General features: G+C 37.3%; 1 protein-coding gene and 1 long non-coding RNA gene across 6 annotated transcripts in view; both read left to right on the top strand.

Annotated features, from left to right (window-relative positions):
• LOC117082077 (serine/threonine-protein kinase 31) overlaps positions 1–10785 on the top strand; it is a 124496-nt gene extending 113711 nt beyond the window's left edge. For all 5 annotated transcript variants that reach the window (XM_033208694.1, XM_033208625.1, XM_033208897.1 and 2 more), the window contains 2 exons: positions 150–218; positions 10400–10785. In XM_033208694.1, coding sequence (XP_033064585.1) covers positions 150–218; positions 10400–10630 — 300 coding nt within the window. In that variant the 3' untranslated portion in view covers positions 10631–10785. The remainder of the gene's footprint in view (positions 1–149; positions 219–10399) is intronic.
• A 2295-nt stretch (positions 10786–13080) lies between these two features.
• LOC117082037 lies at positions 13081–20475 on the top strand. Its single transcript, XR_004436436.1, has 3 exons — positions 13081–13545; positions 17688–17825; positions 20249–20475. It is a non-coding gene; the product is annotated as an uncharacterized LOC117082037 (long non-coding RNA).
• The last annotated feature ends 2365 nt before the right edge of the window (positions 20476–22840 follow it).

Genomic DNA, 22840 nt, shown 5'->3' with positions numbered 1-22840 from the left:
AAAGTGATTTTACCCTGTAAGATAGTTAATGTGCTTTCTTTAAGCGAGCTCTTTTCTAGTCACCAGGATCTGAAGTTCCAGAGTTAACTCTTCTGTAGATAAGTATATTAATACATTGGACATTTATTCATTCTTTCTTTCTTTCACAGCTTTCTGTTCAAAATCAGGAGTTTGAGATAAATAAAGATGGAATCCCGAAAGTGGATCAGTTTCATTTGGTATGTGGCCTTTTTGACATTTACTGGTTTGAAACACATGCAGTAATATAAACTTAGATATCTGACTGAAAGTGCCCACCAGTTTTTCTGAAAATCCAAATTAACATTTGCAATAAATGAAGTATTGGAAAAAATTCAGGTGCCATACTTACACCACTTAATTACTACACCAGTGTTATTCTGCTGGGTTGTATGTTTGTCACACAGATTATATAAATAATCTAACAATTAGGGAAGAATATTGTTTACTGTGTGTTTCAAGATCATATTAGAGTAAAATAATGTTTTATTATAACTTAGTTTTTTATAAGTACCTAACTATATTTTTGTCATTCACATATGTATTCAGCCAGCATATTTTGAGTAGCTATTTCTGTGACAGGAATTGAACCAGGTCCTAGGATTACAAGGATTGTGGCATTGAGAATGAAATTAATAATTTAGAAATGTGAACAAGTAAATAATTAACATCTATAAGTTGAGTAATTAGCAAGTACTTTGGGGGTACTCCATTTACCCTGATTTGATTTTTACACATTATATGCTTGTATTAAAATATCTCATGTACTTCATAGTGTACCCATAAAGATTAAAAAAAATGAAGCCCCTAAAAAAAGTACTTTGGGGGAAGCTGAATTTTAGTTCTGCAAAGAAAGGGGCAATTCAGTATGACTAGATATAAAGAGGATAAATATGACAGCAGATGAGTCTATAAGAGTATAATGATCAGGCTCTGGAAGTTCTTATGCTATTTTGAGTTAGGATTACAGTGAAAGAATACATATAATTTTGTTAAACTCAGTAGTTCCTTATTTGACTACAGAAATATTGTACAATACCTTCTAGTGTCCCATGAAATCATTTTAAAAAAACACATCTTAGAGGTGATATTAAGGAGCTTTGCCACACTTCTTGGGTAGTAGTAAAAAGCATTCCAGACAACTTTTGTAGGATTATAAAACTTCATGTTACACTTCCTGATTATCTCTTTGGAAGGGGATAACAAAGAAGGTTGACTATGGTTTACAGTTTGGAAAAGTCTATGATAAAGAGTTCTTGCTGTTAGATAGAAAAATACCAGAAATGCTGCATTAGAGGTTACAGATTCACGAAAAGTGCACATCCAGAACCCTTGCACTTTCAGGTTTGATAGAAAAATTACCTTGTACCAAGTTATCCTGAAATTTAGCTCAAACTTAAAACTTATATTACAATTTCATGAGTCAGGAATCTGGACACAGCTTATTTGGGATTTCTGCTTCAGTGAATTTAAGGTTGCAGTTAAGATGTTGGCTGGGCTATAGTCATCTTAAAGCTCGACTGGAGATAGCTATGCCTCTAACCTCACATGTTTGTTCATAGGATTCTGTTTCTTTCAGTTTATTAGAATGAGAACCTCAGTTCTTCTCTAGTTGTTGGCCAGAGGTTGCCCTCAACTTTGCCCTGTTTCCATCATGGCAGCATGTTTCATTGAAATGTATATGCAGAGAAAGCAGTGGACTCTGTTCACTAAGACAGAAGTGACAGTTTTTCATAACAAAATTGTAAAAGTGATATCCCATAGTTTTTGATAGTATTCTCTCTGTTAGAAGCAATTCTCTAGGTCCAAGAGGAAAGAATTATATAAAGTTATGAATAACAGAAGATTGGGGTCTTGGGGCAATCTTAGAAGTCTACCTACTCTAAGATGTAATCTGGCTGAGCGTGGTGGCTCATGCCTATAATCCCAGCATTTTGGGAAGCCGAGGTGGGCAGATCAACTGAGGTCAGGAGTTCAGGACCATCCTGCCCAACATAGTAAAACCCTGTCTGTACTAAAAATACAAAAAAATTAGCTGGGTGTTGTGGCAGGTGCCTGTAGTCCCAGCTACTTGGGAATCTGAGGCAGGAGAATCACTTGAACCTGGGAGGCAGAGATTGCAGTGAGCCGAGATTGTGCCACTGCATTCCAGCCTGGGTGACAGAATGAGACTTTGTCTCAAAAACATAAAAAATAAATAAAAATAATAATAATCTGCAAGTAATCATGCCTTGCTAGGCATGCTGCTAGGTATATGTATAATTGTATAATAAAAGTGAATGTAAATACACAGTCCCTGTTTAATGTGGGTAGCTACTCATGGATTCAAGGATTGTAGCATTTAAAATGAAATTAATAATTTAGAAATTTGAACAAGCAAGATTTATAAATTGAGTAATAAACAAGTTCAAATTATAAGAATCTTGACTTGTATAGTATTTGCTTCTGTGATCTGAGTCAGTTATTAGTGCTGGGAATGGGATTACCTTTATCTACATTTTGTGATCACACATAGCTGCAAAACAAGTCAAGGCTCTGTAGTCAGCACATTAGAGATACCATACCACAAACGGAGAAGAATATAAATTCATGGAACCATGTAGTTGAGAGAGTTATTAGAGGATAATTAATACACCATTCCCATCCTTCAGAATCCCTCCAGTAATACCCCCAACAGATGGCCCTCAGCTTCTGCTTAAGTACAGTAATGCCGATTTTGGTAGTTTGTGTCTAAAAGTTGGTCTATTCCATTTAAGTTATCTAGCTTGTTGGCATACAGTTGTACATATTTTCTTTTTATTTATTTATTTATTTTTTATTATTATACCTTAAGTTCTAGGGTACATGTGCATAACGTGCAGGTTTGTTACATATGTATACTTGTGCCATGTTGGTGTGCTGCACCCATCAACTCGTCAGCACCCATCAATTCATCATTTATATCAGGTATAACTCCCCGTGCAATCCCTACCCCTCCCTCCTCCCCATGATAGGCCCAAGTGTGTGATGTTCCCCTTCCCGAGTCCAAGTGATCTCATTGTTCAGTTCCCACCTATGAGTGAGAACATGCGGTGTTTGGTTTTCATATTTTCTTTATAATTCTTTTTATCTTTCTAAGTTCAGTAGTGTCCCATTTTTCATTTCAGATTCTAGCAGTTTCATTCTTCTCTCTTTTTTTCTTGGTTAGTCCAAGTAAGTTTTGTCCAGTTTGTACATTTAAAAAAAAATACCTAGCTTTTGGTTTTATTGATTTTTCTCTCGTGTTTCTGTTGTCTATTTTCTTTCTAATCTTTATTATTTCTGTCCTTCTGCTTGCTTTAGGTTTAGTTTACAACATGTTATGCAGTTATCACACCTTATAAAATTAACAAATTGTAATATTGTATTTAAATTTCCCTAATTGTCTTAAATATATTTTTAAATGGTTGCTTTTTTCAAATTAGTATGTCAACAAGATCTACCTGTATTGGGTTAATATATCTCTTAATCTCTCTTCAGCTATAAAGTTCCCCCACAACTCTTTTTCTCCATGCCATGTATTGTGTGAAAAAAACAATTTCATTTTCCATACATTGGAGCTGGCTGGTTGCATCCTTATGGTATTATTTCATAGTTCTCTTTTCCCCAATTGAAAAAAGTGAGGCTGAGGCAGGAGAATGGCGTAAACCCGGGAGGCGGAGCTTGCAGTGAGCTGAGATCCGGCCACTGCACTCCAGCCCGGGTGACAGAGTGAGACTCTGTTTCAAAAAAAAAAAAAAAGAAAAAAAAAAAAGTGGTAGATACAGAGGTTAATTAAATTTACATTCAGTTTTTACAGGCAGTATATTTTATGCATGATACTTTGCACATATTATTGTGTCATATGAGGGGGATCGTGGTGTTTGATTGTCACAGTAAGATTGATCAGTGTGTTCAGGCAGAAAATTTTATTTGTACAGGGGTATATTTTTAGTTTTTCTATTCCATTGGTTTGTTTATTCATGTTCCAGTGCTGCACTCATTTAACTAAAATAGGCTTTATAGTATCTTTTTAATACTTATAGGGCTTGTTCCTTCTTCGCTGCTTTTTTGTTTTGTTTTGTTTAAAAACAAAACAAAAAAACAAAGTCCGAAGTCCCAGGCTGGAGTGCAGTGGCACAATTTCAGCTCACTGCAGCCTCTGCCTCCCAGGTTCAAGTGATTCTCGTGCCTCAGCCTCCCAAGTAGGTGGTACTACAGTCATATGCCATCACGCCTGGCTAATTTTTTTATTTTTAGTAGAGCTGGGGTTTCGTCATTTTGGCCAGGCCCGTCTCGAACTCTTGACCTCAAGTGATCCACCTGCCTCAGCCTCCCAAAGTTCTGGGATTACAAGTGTGAGCCACTGCACCCGGCCCTCATTGCTATTTTTTAAATCAGCTTTCATGGCTATTCTTGGTTGTCACTCTTCTAAAACATCTTTATAATTAACTTGTTTGGTCTCAAGGAAAAAAATTATATTTTCATTGGAATAATGTAAACTTTTTAAGTTAACTTAGGGAAAATTGACCCATTTGTTATGAGACTCATTTTTGTTGAAGACCATAATAAGACTTTTGTTCCTGATCTACTTTTGTGGTTTTCAGGAGCATGTGTTATTTTTCTCATTTGGATTTTGTAATATTTAATTGTTTGCACCTAGGGAAGATAACTATCTTTAAATGTTCTTAAAAACATATTCTGTAGGGTACAGATGTTGGCATTCATTCATTTATCAGATATTTACTGAATGTCTGCTATATTCAAGTACTGTGCTACTTTCTGGAGATGAAGTGACAAACTAAAATTTCAAACCTTAAGTATCTTAGAGTGTAATGCAGACACTAGCAGTAAACATGAATTTTTTTTTTTTTTTTTTTTTTTTTGAGGCAGTCTTGCTCAGTTGCCGAGGCTGGAATGCAGGGGCATGATCTCAGCTACTGCAGCCTCTGCCTCCCAGGTTGAGGTGATTCTCCTGCCTCAGCCTACTGAGTAGCTGGGATTACTGGCATGTGCCACCATGCCCAGCTAATTTTTGTATTTTTGGTAGAGACAGAGTTTTGCCATGTTGACCAGGCTGGTCTTAAACTCCTGGCCTCAATGATCCACCCACCTTGGCCTCCCAAAGTGCCTGCCCGGCCAGCAGTAAACAGATTATTTTTATTCAGTGTGATATGTGCTTTGGTTGGAGTAATCATAAGAAGCAAATAAAAGGTATACCAAGATGTCTTTGCAGGAGGAAATAATGGAACAGCAACATTACAGGATTATTTACATGTTCTAATACAAATAATGTCCTTTGAAATACAGGGATATAATAAATTCTGGCTCCCATAATGATGGTGATAATGATAGCGGTAGTAGAGGTGATCCTAGAGGGTGATCACTTCAACACCAAAACCAGAAACAGCTGACTAGATGAAGAAGTTTACCCTTCCAGACAGAGAAGCTTCTGTGTGACATTTTAATAGTGTCAAATTCTGACCAGTACCCTGTTCAAACAGGGAGAAAGGAAGTAATAACATTTATTTGTTCTCATTTCACTTGTTTTTGAGAGATTTCAGCTATGATTTTTTTACTTGTACATTTTTTTTACCATAATTCAATTCCATTGTTTCAGTACTGGAGGCATTCCATTTTACTAAAAATGTACAGTCATCCCTCTGTATACATAGGGGTTTGGTACAGATAAAATCCACCCATACCCATGTCCTGCAGTTGGCCCAGTGGAACCTATGCATATGTATCTGTGGGTGTTGAGTCCTGAGAATACTGTGTTTTTGATCTGTTTGCTTGCAGATGTAGAAACTGCAGATAGGGAGGGTTGACTGTACTTATTTCATATTGATACATAATATTTGTACATATTTATGGGGTATATGTGATATTTTGTAACTTGTATGGAATGTGTTAATGACAAAGTCCGTATTTAGGGTATTCATTATCTTGATTATTTATTATTTCTATGTTTTGGGAACATACCAAGTCCTCTCTTCTGGCTATTTTGAAATATTTAATACATAGTTAAATGGAGTCACCCTACTCTGCTATCAATCACTAGTATTTATTTCTTCTATCAACCTGGTTGTTTGTACCCATTAAACAACTCTCTTCATCCCCTTCCATGTCACCCACATTCTCTTAGTCTCTGGTATTTGTCATTCAACTCTACCTTATGAGATCAACTTTTATAGCTCCGACATATGAGTGACAATATTTGATATTTGTCTTTCTGTGCGTGGATTAGTTCACTTTACAGAATGATTGTTCCATCCTGGTTGCTGAAAATGACAGAATTTAATGCCTTTTTTATGGTTGAATAGTATTCCACATTTTCTTTATATTTCTTTAATAGTGTACCAGATTGTCTTTATCCATTTGTCCATTGATGGACACTTAGGTTTGAGTCTTTACCTTTGTAATTGTGAGTACTGCTGCAATAAACGTTGAGGTGCAGGTTTCATATACTGATTTCCTTTTTATTTTGATAACTATCAAGTAGTGGGATTACTGGATTGTATGATAGTTCCATTTTTAGTTTTTTGAAAAATATTTATACTATTTTCCATAGTGGCTATACTAATTTACATTTCCACTAACACTGTATAACAGTTTCCTGTTCTCCACATCTTTGTGGAGATTTTTCAAAATAGTATTTTGCTATTTTTTGTCATTTTTTAAAATAGTGGCATTCTAGCTGATGTAAAATGATACCTCATTGTGGTTTTGATTTGCATTTCCCTGATGATTAGTATTACTGAGCATTTTTCATATACTTGGTCATTTGTATACCTTCTTTTGAGAAATGTCTATTTATGTCCTTTGCCTACTTTTTAATGGGATTGTTTTCCCTGTTGAGTTTCTTGTATATTCTGGATATTAGTGTTGGATGAATAGTTTGCAAATATTTCCTTCCATTCAACAAATTGTTTCGTCACTCTGTTGATTATTTCCTTTGCTATCCAGAAGCATTTTAGTTAAGTATAGTCCCATTTGTCTCTTTTTGTTTTTGTAGCCTGTGCTTTCGAGGTCTTAGCCATAAAAATCTGCCTAGACCAATGTCATGAAGTGTTTCCTGTATGTTTTCTTCTAGTACTTTTATAGTCTTGGGATTTACATTTAAGGCTTTAATCAATCTTGAATTGATTTTTGTATATGGTGAGAGGTGAGGGTCCACTGTTATTCTTTTGCATATGGATATCCAATTTTCCCGGCACCATTTATTGAAGTGAGTGTCTTTTCCCCAGTGTATGTTCTTGGTGCCTTTGTGAGAAATTGGTTGGCTGTAAATATGTGGCTTTATTTCTGGGTTTTCAATTCTATTCTATAGGTGTATGTATCCTTTTCCTATACTAATAAAATGCTGTGTTGGGATTGAAAGATATTTTGAAGTCAGTGTGATGCCTTCACCTTTGTTCTTTTTGCTGATAATTGTTTTGACTATTTGTGCTCTTTTTTAGTTCTACATGAAATTTAGGATTTTTTTCTATTTATGTGAAAAATTACATTGCTATTTTGATAGGGACTGCTTTGAATCTGTAGATTTCTTTGGGTAGTATGGGCATTTTAACAATACCAATTCTTCTGATCCAAGAGCATGGAATGTCTTTCCATTTGTTAGCGTCCTCTTCAGTTTCTTTCATCAGCGTTTTGTAGTTTTCTTTGGAGAGCTCTTCCACATCCCTGTTTAAATTTCTTCCTAGGTAATATATTTATTTATAGCTATTGTAAATGGGATTACTTTCTTGATGTTTTTCTTAGCTAGTTCCTTATTAGTTTATAGAAATGCTACTGATTTTTACATGTTGATTCTATATCTTGCAGATTTACTAGATAAATCAGATCTAAGAGCTTTTTGGTGGAGTCTTTAGGTTTTTGTAGATAGTTAAGATAGTGTCATCTGCAAAGAGGGACAGTTTGACTTGCTCTTTTTCTATTTGGATTCCTTTTATTTTTCTTGTCTGGTTGCTCTGACTAGGACTTCCAGGACTGTGTTGAAGAGAAGTGGTGAAAGTGGAGATCCTTGTCTTGTTCCAGTTCTTTAGAGGAATGTTTTTCTTTTTTTGTTTTTGTTTTTTTTCATTTTTTTGAGATGGAGTTTCGTTCTTGTTGTCCAGCTGGAGTGCAATGGCACGGTCTTAGCTCACTGCAACCTCCGCCTCCTGGGTTCAAGCAGTTCTCGTGCCTCAGCCTCCCAAGTAGCTGAAATTACAGGTACCCACCATGATGCCCGGCTAATTTTTTTTTTTTTTTTGTATTTTTTAGTAGAGACGAGGTTTCACCATGTTGGTCAGGCCAATCTTGAACTTCTGACCTCAGGTGATGTGCCCACCTCGGCCTCCCAAAGTGCTGGGATTACAGGCGTAAGCCACTGCGCTTCGCTAGAGGAATGTTTTTCTTTTCCCCATTTAGTAATGATGTTAGCTGTGGCTTTATTTCACTTAGTTCTGCTCTCATCTTTATTCTTTCTTTTCTACTAATGTGTATCAGGTCGTTTATTTGAAATCTTACTCCTTTTTTGATACAAGAATTTATTGTTATAAAGTTCTCTTTTCACACTGCTTTTGCTATATCTCATTGGTTTTGTTATGTTGTTTTGATTTTCAGTTGTTCTAAGATATTTTCTTATTCCCTCTTTAATTTCTTCCTTGAACCAGTGATTGTTCCAAGACATTTTCTAATTCCCTCTTTAATTTCTTCCAGTCATTCAGCCGTATGTTGTTTAATTTCCATGTGTTTTTGTTGTTGTTGTTGTTATTTCTTTTTGAGATGGGGGTCTCACTCTATTGCCTAGGCTGGAGTGCAGTGGTATGATCTCACTTCACTGCAACCTCTGCCTCCTGGGTACAAGCAGTTCTCCTGCCTCAGCCTCCTGAGTAGCTGAATTTACAGGTGTCTGGCACCACACTCATCTAATGTTTGTATTTTTAGTAGAGACGAGATTTTACCATGTTGGCCAAGCTGGTCTCAAACTCCTGACCTTAAGTGATCCATTCACCTCCACCTCCCAAAGTTTTGGGATTACAGGTGTGAGCCACTGTGCCTGGCCAATTTCCATGCGTTTGTATAGTTTTCAGTTTCTCTTGTTGATTTTTAGTTTTCCATTGTGGTCTGAGATGAAACTGCATATGATTTTAATTTTAAAACATTTTTTGAGCTTTGTTTTGTGGCTTAAGATATGGTCTATCCCTAGAGAATGTTCCATATGCTCATGAGAAGTATGTATATTCTGTTGCTGTTGGGTAAAGTATTCTGTAAATATCTGTTAGGTTAATTTGGTTTTTAAGTGCAGTGTAAAATCTATTTTTTTTTTAAATTAATTTTGTCTCTAGATGATCTGTCTAGTGGTGAGAGTTGGGTGGAGTCTGTTTCTCCCTTTAGATCTAATAATATTTGATTTATGTATCTGGGTGCTGTGTTGTTGGATCCATGTGTATGTTTAGAATTGTTATATTCTCTTGCTGAACTGATCTCCTTATCATTATATAGTGACCTTGTTTGTCACTTTTTGCTCTTTTTGACTTAAAGTCTGTCTTACCTGATACAAGTATAGCTACACCTGCTTGCTTTTGGTTTCCTTTTGTATAGAACATCTTTTGGCAGCATATAATTGGGTCATTAAAAAAAATCCTTTCAACCAGTCTATATCTTTTAAGTGGAAAGTTTAACTGGTTTACATTCAAGGCTGTTATTGATACATGCATGAGAGTTAATTTCTGTCATTGTATTAATTGATTCTGGTTGTTTTGTGTATCTTTTGTTTCTTACTTTCTCTCTTACTCATCCTGGTTTGGTGGTTTTCTGTAGTGGTAACACTTGAATTCTTTCTCTTCTTTATTTGTGTGTTTGTTTTACCAGTGGAATTTATATGTGTTTTGTAATGGTAGATATTGTTCTTTCACTTCCAAGTATACAACTCTCTTAATAGAGACGAGATTTCACCATGTTGGCCAGGCTAGTTTTGAACTCCTGACCTTAGGTGATTCCCCCCACCATGGCCTCCCAAAGTGCTGAGATTACAGGCATAAGCCACTGTGCCCAGCCAGATGATCTGTTTAAAGGGTGATTATCAGCTCATTATTTTGGTGTTTTTTTTGTTGAGGGGAGTACCACATACTTCGTCAGTCATCTTGAAGCGCCTCCTTCCTGACTATATTTATTGAAAAAATAAATCCACTTATTAGTGGACCTACCTGTGCAGTTCAAACTTGTGTTTGTTTAAGGGTCAACTATAGTTGAACTTGGTAGAAATCTTTAAAAATCTAAATAGAAAAACTTGATTTTTGCCCTGTATCACTGACCAAAAGTATTTGTGAATTGTCCTTCTTCATTACAGATTTGTCCTTTTGTTCCTTTGTTTTGTAACACCTGTTTTTCCTTACAGGATAATAAAGTCAAATCCCTCCTCTGTAGCTTGATATATTATAGAAGTTCAATGACTGCTGAACAAGTTTTAAATGCTGAATGTTTCTTGATACCAAAGGAGAAATCAGTTCCAAACCCAGAAAAAGATACTGAATATACCCCATATAAAAAGGAAGAAGAAATAAAGATGGAGAACTTGGATAAATGTATGGACAAGACAAGAAATGGTGAAGCCAACTTTGATCGTTAAATTATTATTCTGTTATTGTTGCAGATGTTCTTTTTAAAAACTTTGTTTAGTTTGATTGATACACAGAAATATCTAGAAATGTTCTGGGACTAGTTGGGTTGTATCTTTAGTATTCAGGTTGTGAAAAATAAAGATGTTTGGCTATGCACAAAATAGTTTTTATGCTTTGAACTGTAGTTGGAGTTTGATATGGTTTGGCTGTGTCCCCACCAAAATTTCATTTTGAATTGTAGTTCCCATAATCCCCACGTGTTGTGAGAGGGACCTTATGGGAGGTAATTGAATCATGGGGGCAGGTGTTTCCCATACTGTTCTCATGGTAGTGAGCAAATCTCATGAGATCTGATGGTTTTATAAAGGGGAGTTGCCCTACACAACCTTTTTGCCTGCTACCGTGTAAGACATGCCATTACTCTTCCTTCACCTTCCGCCACATTTGTGAGGCCTCCCCAGCCAGGTGAGCAACTGTGAGTCCATTAAACCTTTTCCCTTTATAAATTATCCAGTCTCACGTATTTCTGTTAGCAGCATGAGAACAGACTAATAAAGTAAGTTGGTGTCATGAGTGGGGTGCTGCTGTAAAGATACCAAAAAATGTGGAAGCGACTTTGGAACTGGGTAACAGGCAGAGGTTGGAACAGTTTGGAGGGCTCAGAAGAGGATAGGAAGATGTGGGAAAGTTTGGAACGTCCTAGAGACTTGTCGAATGGCTTTGACCAAAATGCTGACAGTGATATGGCCAATGAAGTCCAGGTTGAGGTGGTCTCAGATGCAGATTAGGAACTTTTTGGGAACTGAAATAAAGGTGACTCTTGTGATGTTTTAGCAGAGACTGGGAGCATTTTTCCGCTAGAGATTTGTGCAACTTTGAACTTGAGAGAGATGATTTAGGGCATCTGGTGGAAGAAATTTCTAAGTAGCAAAGCATTCAAGATGTGACCCGGGTGTTGTTAAAAGCATTCGGTCTTATGTATTCACAAAGATATGGTTTGGAATTGAAACTTATGTTTAAGAGCAGAGCATAAAAGTTCAGAAAATTTGCAGCCTGATGATGCGATAGAAAAGAAGAACCTATTTTCTGAGGAGAAATTCAAGCCAGCTGTAGAAATTTGCATAAGTAATGAGGGGCCAAATGTTAATCCCTAAGAGAATGGGGAAAATGTCTCCAGGGCATATCAGAGACCTTTACGGCAGGCTGTCCTATCACAGGCCCAGAGGCCTAGGGGGAAAAATGGTTTCATGGGCTGGGCCCAGGGTCCCCTGCTGTGTGCAGTTTAGAGACTTGGTGCATTGCATCCCAGCTGCTCCAGCTGTGGCTAAAAGGGTCCACGGTACAGCTCGGCGCATGGCTTCAGAGGGTGCAAGCTCCAAGCCTTAGCAACTTCCAACTTCCACGTGGCATTGCACCTACAGGTGCACAGAAGTCAAGAATGGAGGTTTGGGAACCTCCACCTACATTTCAGGGGATCTTTGGAACCACCTGGATGTGCAGGCAGAAGTTTTCTGCATAGGTGGGACCTTCATGGAGAACCCCTCCTAGGGCAGTGTGGAAGGAAAATGTGGAGTTGAAGCACCCACACAGAGTTCATACTAGGGCACTGCCTAGTGGAACTGTGAGGAGAAGGCCATGGTCCTCCAGATCCCAGAATGGTAGATCCACTGACAGCTTGCACTTTGCACCTGGAAAAGCTGCAGACAACACCAGCTTGTGAAAGCAGATGGGGGTGGGGGGTGGTGCTGTACCCTGCAAAGCCACAGGGGCAGAGCTGTCCAAGGCCATGGGAACCTGACTCTTGAATCAGTGTGACCTGCATATGAATCAACGGAGGTCATTTTGAAGCTTTAAGATTTGGCTGCCTTGTTGGCTTTCAAACTTGCATGGGGCACTGGATTTCAAACTTGCATGTAGTCCCTTTGTTTTGGCCAATTTCTCCCATTTGGAACAGGTGTATGTACCCAATGCCTGTACCCCCATTGTATCCAGGAAGTAACTATCTTGTTTTTTATTTTACAGGCTCATAGGCAGAGGGACTTGCCTTGTCTCAGATGAGACTTTGGACTCTGGACTTTTGAGTTAATGCTGAAATGAGTTAAGATTTTGGGGGACTGTCAAGAAGGCATGATTGGTTTTGAAATGTGAGGACATGAGATTTGGGAAGGGCCAGGGATGGAATTATATGGTTTGGCTGTGTCCCCACTCAAATCTCACCTTGAATTGTTATAATCCCCATGTGTGAAGGGTGGACCCAGGTGCAGATCATTGAATCATGGGGATAGTTTCCGCCATACCATTCTCATGATAGTGAATAAGTCTCATGAGAGCTGATGGTTTTATAAATGGGAGTTCCCCTGCACAAGACCTCTTGCCTGCCACCATGTAAGACATTCCTTTGCTCTTCCTTTGTCTTCTGCCATGATTGTGAGGCCTCCCCAGCCATGTGGAACTGTGAGTCCGTTTTAACCTCTTTCCTTTATAAATTACCCAGTCTTGGGTATGTCTTTATTAGCAGCATGTAAACAGACTGATATACAGTTATTAAAGAAGAATATTCTGATTCTAATTATCTTTTGAAATTGAGTGATTAGAATGTGATACTTGTGATAGGAAAGGATATTACATTGCTTGACAAGTCCTATGCAGATTTTCAGTATATTGGCTAGCTGGAGATGAAGGCTTATGCTTTTATTCAACAAATAATAGTTGTCATCTGCTTTGTATCCAGTTTTGGAAGTATAAAGATAGAAAAAACGTGGTCCTTACACTTAGGAAGACTGCCGTCTATTGAGAAATCCAGAGATACAAACAGATTATAATACAACGTGGAATATCCAGTGACAGCTCTGGACTTGATGAGATTATACAGGAGTACTCTTCCTGTGAAGGAGGGTTGTCAAGGAACATCTTTCTGGAGAAGGTAGTATCTTGGTTAAATCTTAGAGGATGAGTTGAAATGGTAAAGAGAGTAGCAGGAGTATCTTTTTCTTTTTTCTTTTTTAGAGACAGGGGCTTGCTGTGTCACTCAGGCTTGAGTGCAGTGGTGAAATCATGACTCATTGTAACCCTGAACTCCTGGGCTCAAGCAATCCTTTCACCTCAGCCTCCCGAGTAGAAGGATTACAGGCACAAGAGTATCTTAATAGCAGAGAAAACATCACGAAAGCACTGAAGAGAGAAACAGTTTATTAAGTAGTATGAAGTAAAAGGCAGGGAATAGGTAGATGAGGGCTTCATATGAAATAATAAAATGCTTATACCTAATTATTTTATAGAAAATGTGGAGTTACTGAAGAATTATAAGCAGATTTAGCTCACTGGAAATCCATCTTCTACCTATCATCAGGATAGTAGGTAGGGAGACTAGTTAGATTGCAATTATAATAAAGTAGGAGAGAGATGATTAAAGCAAGATCTAGAGAAATAGAATTAGAGATGTAACCTATAGGACAAACTTACAAAATAATTGGGAGGCAAAATCAGTAGGACTTCTTAATTGGAGTATATGTAGACTTAAGTAGTATGGCAGAGTTTTTTGTTGTTGTTGCCTATTCAATATCTGGTCTTCCTTAGTTATAGATCCTTACTATTATTTGGACTGTCAGTGTACTCAGCAAGAGTATATTTGCCATTTTCCCTGTAATGAGGCCTTTTGACTAAGTTCTTGCAAATAAGGCTCCTAAAAAGGAGCTGACGAGGCTGGGAGATGTTCCCTTTGCCTTCACTCCTTTCCTACTACCCTGAAGCTAACACGATGGCTAGAATTGGAGGAGCTCCCTTGGATCATGAGGTGATTTTGAGGATGCAAGTCATGAGCTAGGTTGATGGAACAGCAAGTTAGAAGGAGCTGGTCATCATTCTGGAGCCTCTGTACTAGCCTTGAGATTTTATGTTGAGAGAATAAACACAAAATGTGGTTCCTGTATCAGCAGCTTCAGCATCACCTGGAAAATTGTTAGAGATGCAAATTTTTGGCTCCATTGCAGACCTGCTAAGTAAGAATCTCAGGGTGAGGGGTGGAGCCAACAATCTGTGTTTTAATAAGCCCTTTAAGTCATTCTGATGAATATTAAAGGGAAATATTGCCACATATTCAAGTCTTTGCAGCCTTTCAGCTAAAGTAGAATTTAATTTCTACTTTATTTCCAATTTGACTCACATCATATCTGTTTGTCTCACTTTCTGTGATGTTGAGATTGATCACTGGCTTTAGGTATTGTGATGCTGATTCCTCCTATAGCCTAGCCATCAGCCTAGGTTAGTTATTTCATTATCCTTTTCAAACTGTGATACCTAGCCTATCATTTTTTTCCCTGCACTTATTAGCTATAATTCTATTAAGAACTTTCACCTTTTGATTTCTCTCTAAGGTATATTTCATAGAGGAAAGACAGGAAAATGCTTTGTTCTTTCTTTTCATTTACCAGTTTTCAGAAAAATGAGTAACTTCCCTAGCATCTTCTAGTAGTGATCAATGGAGTACCTTCTTTTGGAGTGTCATTATGACATGATGGATTTTAACATATTTTGTAAACTTTCTTGTCTTTAGCTAGTAAAGCCCTTGCAACTCTCTCTGTTTGCCCTTGATGTGACCTCACTAGTATCCATAGGTTCCTTACTTTCAGGTACTACAAGACATTTTCTTCTCAGACCTGGCATCAACCAGTTTTCCAATGAGCCACCATTCCTGTCAGTGGCAGATGCTCATTGCTACTAGATTGGACATTGTATTTTGGCCTTTTTACTGAACAGAATTAGGCTACAAAAACTTTTAAAGAGAAATCATGAATTTGTATTAATTTTTTAAATGGAAAGAAGATTAGATTTTTTTACTTACTTGATATTAATCTTTTTAGTTTGAGAATCTTGGTTTCAAATAATTGATTTGTTAGGAATAAAAGTACCAAAGGTATAACTAAAAATGTGATTACTGAAAAGAGTTGAAGATTTTATTGCAGTTCGGTTCTGCACAGGGCAACCCCCAGAACTGGGTCTCAGCCCAGGAGGCCATGTGGGTTCTTGGCTTTGGGCAGGAAGGAATTCAAGAATGCGCCAACAGAGTAAAGTGAAAATGAGTTTATCTTAAGAAAGTAAAGGGATGAAAGGGTGGCTACTCCACAGGCAGAGCAGCTGTGAGGGCTGCTGGTTGATTGTTTTTAAGGTTGTTTCTTCATCGTATGCTAAACAAGAGGTGGATTATTCATGAGTTTTCTGAGAACAGGGAGGGGAATTCCTGGAACGAGGGTTCCTCCCTCTTTCAGACCATAGAGGGTAACTTCCAGAGGTTGCTATGGCATATGTAAACTGTCATGCTGCTGGTGGGCTTTTCCTTTAGTATGCTAATGTATTATAATGAGCAATAAGGATGACCAGAGGTCACTTTAGTTGCCATCTTGCTTTTGGCAGGTTTTGGTGGGCTTCTTTACCGCATCCTGTATTATCAGCAGGGTCTTTGTGACCTGTAACTTGTGAAACCAGTCCTGCTGAATTCCTGGGCTCCATTTTAACGTTAGGATATAATCCACTAGGGATATAAAGTAAAATTACAATATCTTACTGTTACTTGAAATCTTCTCCCAAGTTGATAAATAGTTCATTCCTTTCTTTCATTTTTACTCTGATATTCAGGTGGTTTTACGTTTTTGTTTTATAATTAAGTGTATGTTTCCAAAATCAAACCTGTAAAAGAAGGAAGGTATAGTTTTCTAGGGCTATCATAAAGAAGTACAACAAGCCAGGTGGCTTAAAACAGCAGAAATGTATTTTCTCACAGTTCCAGAGACTAGCAGTGGGACGTTAAGGTGTTGATGGGCCTCTTGTCTCCGAAGGCTGGAGGGGAGAGTCCTTCTTTGCCTCTTGTCAGCCTCTGGTGGTTGCTGGCCATCCTTGGAATTCCTTGGCATGCTGATGCCTCACCCCAATCTCTGATCCATCTTCACACGGCCTTTTCCCCTGTGTGCCTGTAGCTTTGAGGTCAAATATTCCTCTTTATTTAGATTTACCAATTCTGTTGGATTTAGAGTCCACCTTAATCCAGTATGACTGCATCTTAACTTGATCACATCTGCAAGAATCCTATTTCCAAATCAGATCACATCCACAGGGTCTGGTGGACATGAAATTTTAGGGGACACTATCCAAATCAGTACACAAGGAAACATAATTTTAAAAATAGTGATATCAGAGCTAATACATCGGAGTATCAACACCATTTTTTTCTTTCTCAATAAATTTCTGGGTACGCATATCACTTTTGTATTTATGAGTCTTAAACCCAGTTTAAACTTTGGCAGCTACCAGGGCAGCTCCAGGCAAAACTGAAGATGCAAATACAAGATGTAGATTTATCTTGTGTTTCTCTGTCTTCCCTCATACTGCCACTTAGACTCCCCGTTAGGCTTCTAGTATTTTCTTGTTTTTTTGTCTCACATATTATTCCACCCTTGCTATCTTTCCAAAGTAGTGTGCCAAGCTAAAAAAGTATCTTTCTTCAAAATAGGACCACTCCCCACCCTCATCCCCAGTCCCACAGAGTTCTTACCTGTGGGTGGCACCTGAGTGAAATTCATATGTAATAATACATCAGTGTATAACCTCAACATATTTGCATTTTTGCATGTAAATCCGGAGGAAAAATGATAGTGTCATTTTGGGGATTAAAATAAGCAGTTAGAGGAACATTTTTGGCTTGAGATTTCTTGGTTCGTGATAAATTTTAATTCCATAGTAAACTACTCACTCTATTCATAAGATAGCATTTTCTAACAGTTTTATATTGGTATGGGTAATAGGATTTTCTAAGTTGTAGTATGCTGAGTCGTATTATTTTGTAAATGCTGAAACTTTTTGAAGCTATTTTGCATTCAGTTATTTCAACTAAGACATGTTTATGTGAAAATACATAGTTTTTTTGCAACTTTAGGATTTATCAGTGATGAGAAACCTGTGAAATTCATTGTATTAATAGCTGTTACTTGCTTAATTGCTTTGTTTTTCAAAAACTGTATTTACTTAGAAGAGGCATTATAATTGTTATTTTAACTGAGCTTATCCTTATTTCAGGGACTATATTATTCCTATTTCAAGACTATTGTGGAAGCACCCTCATTTTTGAATGGAGTATGGATGATTATGAATGATAAACTGACTGAATACCCCCTTGTTATTAATACATTAAAAAGATTCAATCTTTACCCTGAGGTAAGGCACTTTTTCCAGTTGTGATTTTGCACTTTTGTAAAACTTTTTTGTATTAAATGCTGATTTTAAATCTAAGATATTATTCAATATATTAAATTGTATTTAATTTTTAAAAAGAAAATATGGGCCAGGCACGGTGGCTCAAGCCTGTAATCCCAGCACTTTGGGAGGCTGAGACGGGTGGATCACGAGGTCAGGAGATTGAGACTATCCTGGCTAACACGGTGAAACCCCGTCTCTACTAAAAAATACAAAAAAACTAGCCGGCCGAGGTGGTGGGTGCCTGTAGTCTCAGCTACTCGGGAGGCTGAGGCAGGAGAATGGCATAAACCTGGGAGGCGGAGCTTGCAGTGAGCCCAGATCCGGCCACTGCACTCCAGCCTGGGTGACAAAGCGAGACTCCGTCTCAAAAAAAACAACAACAACAACAACAACAAAAAAGAAAATATGTATCTTGTGAAGGAATATGTAAAAAAGATCATTACTGATTTTGAGGAGAGGGCTTTAATTCTGTGGGGAGCTGTTGTGATTGCATTGTTTAAAAAATACAAAAACTAGATTTGGTGTGCGTGTAAGGTTTATACTAAGGGAGCTCTGTTACTTGTACATGTCATTTGTTAAATATTTTCTTCCTTATCCTCATTTAATTGAGTGCACTTTCTTGAGTGGGGGTGGAGGGAAGGTGAGCCCAATCCAGCAAGTGGAGATGACATTTGCTCTCTCCTTTATCCTCCTTGCAAAACTATAAATTTGTTGATGTGGAACTCTAGTTCAATAGAATATATACTTTAATGATTTTGTCAAAAGTCCTTCAAGATAGATATTGAACTATCCACCAGCAGTGTTTTTGAAACTACTTATTTACCTGCATCTTTGTTAATTGGATAGACAAAGAAATTGAAGTCACATGATGTATTTCATTCATTGATTATGTATATATTTTAGTGTTCTCTATATATGTATATATAACATACATACATATACATATAATGCCTTTTTACTTTTAAAAATAATTGCCAATTCATGCGTTTTATCTATATTTCTATTAAAATTTTATAAGAGCTCATTTATTATATACTGGATATTAATATAAGCTATTTAATGAAACATTTTCCCCAGTTGTTTGCCCTTTAGCTTTGTGTATGATGTCTGTGTATTTTTTTATACAGAAATATATCATGAATCTTTTTTGTCTTTTATACATACATGTAAAAAACTTCATTTTTATAATCATAATTTTTTTATATTTACATTTTTAATTTATCTGGAATTGGTTTTGATGCATAGTGTGGGGTAGGAATCTAACCTTGAATTTTTTTTTTTGAAAATGGTATTGTGTGTAACCTAACACTGATGAGGTGTCCATCCTCTCTCCACTGATTTGAAGTAAGCTTTCTTCTTTATATGCAAAATTATTATACATACATGCTTGCATGTGTTTCTGAATTTTGTGCTCAGTATTGCTTTAGGTTGAGGTTGTGGGAAGTGGACTTTGAGATGGAGATTTACATGCAGGAAGTAGTTGAGGGAGTGTCCTTAGGGTCAACACCTTAAGGGGAATGAATGAGGCAGGAGGAAGACAAGAGCTTTGATGCAGTCACTGTGAAACCCTCATCCAGTCCCTGGGCAGCTCTGGATCTGGGATGACCTTGCAGAGTTGTCCTACCTTGAGAGAAGGGCCCCTGACCTTGATATCTTTCCCTATTGACTAGTCAGTCATTGGATGCAGATTGCCCTTGGGTAGGGGTTGTCACCTTGAGTGAATTTACTTTCTTCAGCCACGGGCAGTTCCCCGGGAGGGATGCAGCTTCCAGCTCTCACTTACCAGTCTTCCAACCAGCTGGAGGAATGAGTGCCTCACCCCAGAAGAGGGAATCTGGGGTGGCTTATCACCACCTGTACCATGGTTACATTGATCTGTCTAGCCATTCTTGTGCCAATATCACACTATTTTAATTATTGAAAGTGGTAAGACTTAATATCTGTTAAAACATTCCCTTTAGTTTTCTCGATACATTTTAGACACTAGGAATTTTGAATAGAATTATTTTATGTTTATGAATTAATTTGAGGGAGAATTCATATCTTAAATAATTCAGTCTATTCCAGTAGACCCAGTATCTTTTACTTGTGCAAATCCTCTTTTGTGTCTCTTAGTAGAGTTGTATAGTTTTTGAAAATCATAAATTTAGCACTTTTTTGGGGCCCATATTTTGTCCTTACCTATGGATGAACAATTGAAAACTGACCAGTGAGGAATCTGCCTAGGAGATTCTGAGCCTCGTTTTACTAGATTTAAAGGGAGCCAAGTGGATGGTATAGAAAGGGAAAATATGGTAATTGTCAGAATATCTCAAAAGTATTCTAGTAATGAAAATTGTTTAGTATATTTTCTTAAGATGCCTCCATATTTTTAAAAATAGGTAATTTTAGCCAGCTGGTACCGGATTTATACCAAAATAATGGACTTGATTGGTATTCAAACCAAGATATGTTGGACAGTTACCAGAGGAGAAGGACTCAGTCCTATTGAAAGCTGTGAAGGTAAGCTTCTTTCTGTGATATTGTCCAGTTATCTGTTGTAACATAATAAACTTATCCAGCATAATAAACTTACACTGTAAACTTAGTGGTATAAACAACACCCATTTTATTATGCATATGGATTCTGCAGGTCCAGAATTTGGGCAGGCTTTAGCAGGGCTGGTTTGTCTCCATGATTTCAGGGACCTCCGCTAGTAAGACGCAAATATCTGGGAAGGCTGGAATTAACTGAGAGGCTGCATTGCTCACATTTTGACTCCTGGGCGTGGAGGACTGTGAGGCTGAGCTCAGCTGGAACTGTCAGCTGGGACACCTACCTGTGGCCTTTCTGGGTGACTTGGGCTTTTTGATAGCAAGTACCTCAGAGTTGTAGTAAGGCTTTTCCTATAGCAGCTGAAGGCTCCAAGCTAGACACTGCATGGCCTCTTATGACCTAGCCTTGGAAGTCACATAGTGTTGTTCTGCCGTACTCCATTGAAAGAGTCACAGGAACAATGAAACTCAAAAATGGGGACTATAGACCCCACACCTCCCGAGGAGGCGTATCTGTGAATTTGCAGCCCTGTTTTAAAATCACCATTGCTAATTACCCTGATCTCATCTATGTTCTGCAGTAGTGTTATGTTTTCATGTGGGAACCAGGGCAACTATTGAATATATCTGGCCACCATTTTCAAAATGAACACAATTTAATATAAATTGCTAGACACATAAGGTAATTTGGGTTAATGTGATTAGAACATATGTTTTGTTTATTTTTAAAGGCTTTGGGAGATCCTGCTTGCTTTTATGTTGCTGTAATTTTTATTTTAAATGGACTAATGATGACATTATTCTTCATATATAGCACATATTTAAGGTTAGATAATATTTTACTGTTTATAAGATATACTAAAATAAAATAGTTGATTACTTAATAGTTAATCATTGATTAATTTATAGTTCAGTTTTATGAAAATATCCTAAAATATCTTATCATAAAATCATTCATTATTTGCATGATTTCACCACTGCCATGGCCCATCACACTGAAGATAGTTTTAGAGGTGTAAATAGAGTTGGGAATACTTGATAAATTTAATTTTTTTTTTTTTTGAGACAGGGTCTCACTCTGTCACCCAGGCTGGAGTGCAGTAGTGTAATCTCTGCTCACTGCAGCCTCTGCCTCCTGGGTTCAAGCGATCCTCCCACTTCAGCCTCCTGAGTAGCTGGTACTATAGGTGCACACCACCAAACTCAGCTAATTTTTTGTAGAGACAGGGTTTTGCTATGTTGCCCAGACTAGTCTCAACTTCCTGGGCTTCAGTGATCTGCCCATCTCAGCCTCCCAAAGTACTGAGATTATAGGCATGAGCCACAGTGCCTAAATTTTAAATATTCATAGGCATTTGGGCATAAGCAATATATATTCCACAAATGGTTATGGAATATCTAATATATTGTTATAGAACAATATATTCCATTTGCTGTATGTACGTGTGTGTGCTGAGATGTGTGAAGTCTTACTTCTTACTATAGTTTTGGTGTAAAAAATTCTGTAGACTACTGCTTAAGGTAGCATGAGGGAGCAGCTTTTACCTTAGAGCATTTGGCTCTTTCCAGATGGCTGACTCCGTTCTTCTTCCAGTGTCAGTGGCTGTAGATTGTTTCAGCTCCTTCCAGTATATATTGTTTACATAATATATAAGGGAAAAGACCACTCATTATCAAATGATATTAATAGCTCTTTACTAATGTTAAAAGAGAAGTATCTTCTATGTAATATTTAGAAGTATCTTCTGTACAGTGTTTAATATCTGACCTGATTTATTTTTTAGTTGAGCAGCATTCCTAAAACTAAAAGACTACTTTTTTAAGGCTTTTTATGTTTACTTTTCTTCTTATTTTTTTGCCAATTTATTATACTGTATATGTTTGAAGTATTTTACCTTGAGATTATCTTTAGAATTTTCTTCCTTGCTGCTTATTGATTCTTTGTAGTACAGAATTATGAGAATTGTATGTGATTTTCAATTCGGGATAATGAGTTTGAATTTGCTATTATCCCATTATCTCCTTTCCTTTGGAAGTGTGGCATTTTCAGTTTAGTACCTCAAAGATCTGTTGAGTTTCTAGCCCACCGTTTGAGTATCTAGCAGTTACTTGATAAGCATTTGTCAAACGAGGAAGCTGTTAGAAGATCAATGTAAAATATATTTGCATGTAGATTTAAGATACTTTGATGTTAATATTTCTGACTTAGGTCTAAGAAAATTATTTTGTTTAATTGGGGAGACAAAAATAAAAATGCATGATTAAAAGATGATATGAAAGATTTGTTTTTGAAACAAGATGCAGGGAAATGAGTTAAACCAAAAGACTATGGTAATGAGAAAAGGGGGCTGACTTGAGGGAAAGTGGGCCTGTGGGCTTGCATCCTAATGAGCCAGAGGGAGAGAAACTTGGTGGTGTCTGTTCATTTTGCTAAGTAC

Source organism: Trachypithecus francoisi, unplaced genomic scaffold, assembly GCF_009764315.1.
Source record: "Trachypithecus francoisi isolate TF-2019V2 unplaced genomic scaffold, Tfra_2.0 Contig00258, whole genome shotgun sequence".
Taxonomy (NCBI): Eukaryota; Metazoa; Chordata; class Mammalia; order Primates; family Cercopithecidae; genus Trachypithecus; species Trachypithecus francoisi.
The sequence above is the reverse complement of the archived record's forward strand: the minus strand, read 5'-3'. Positions and strand labels throughout refer to the sequence as shown.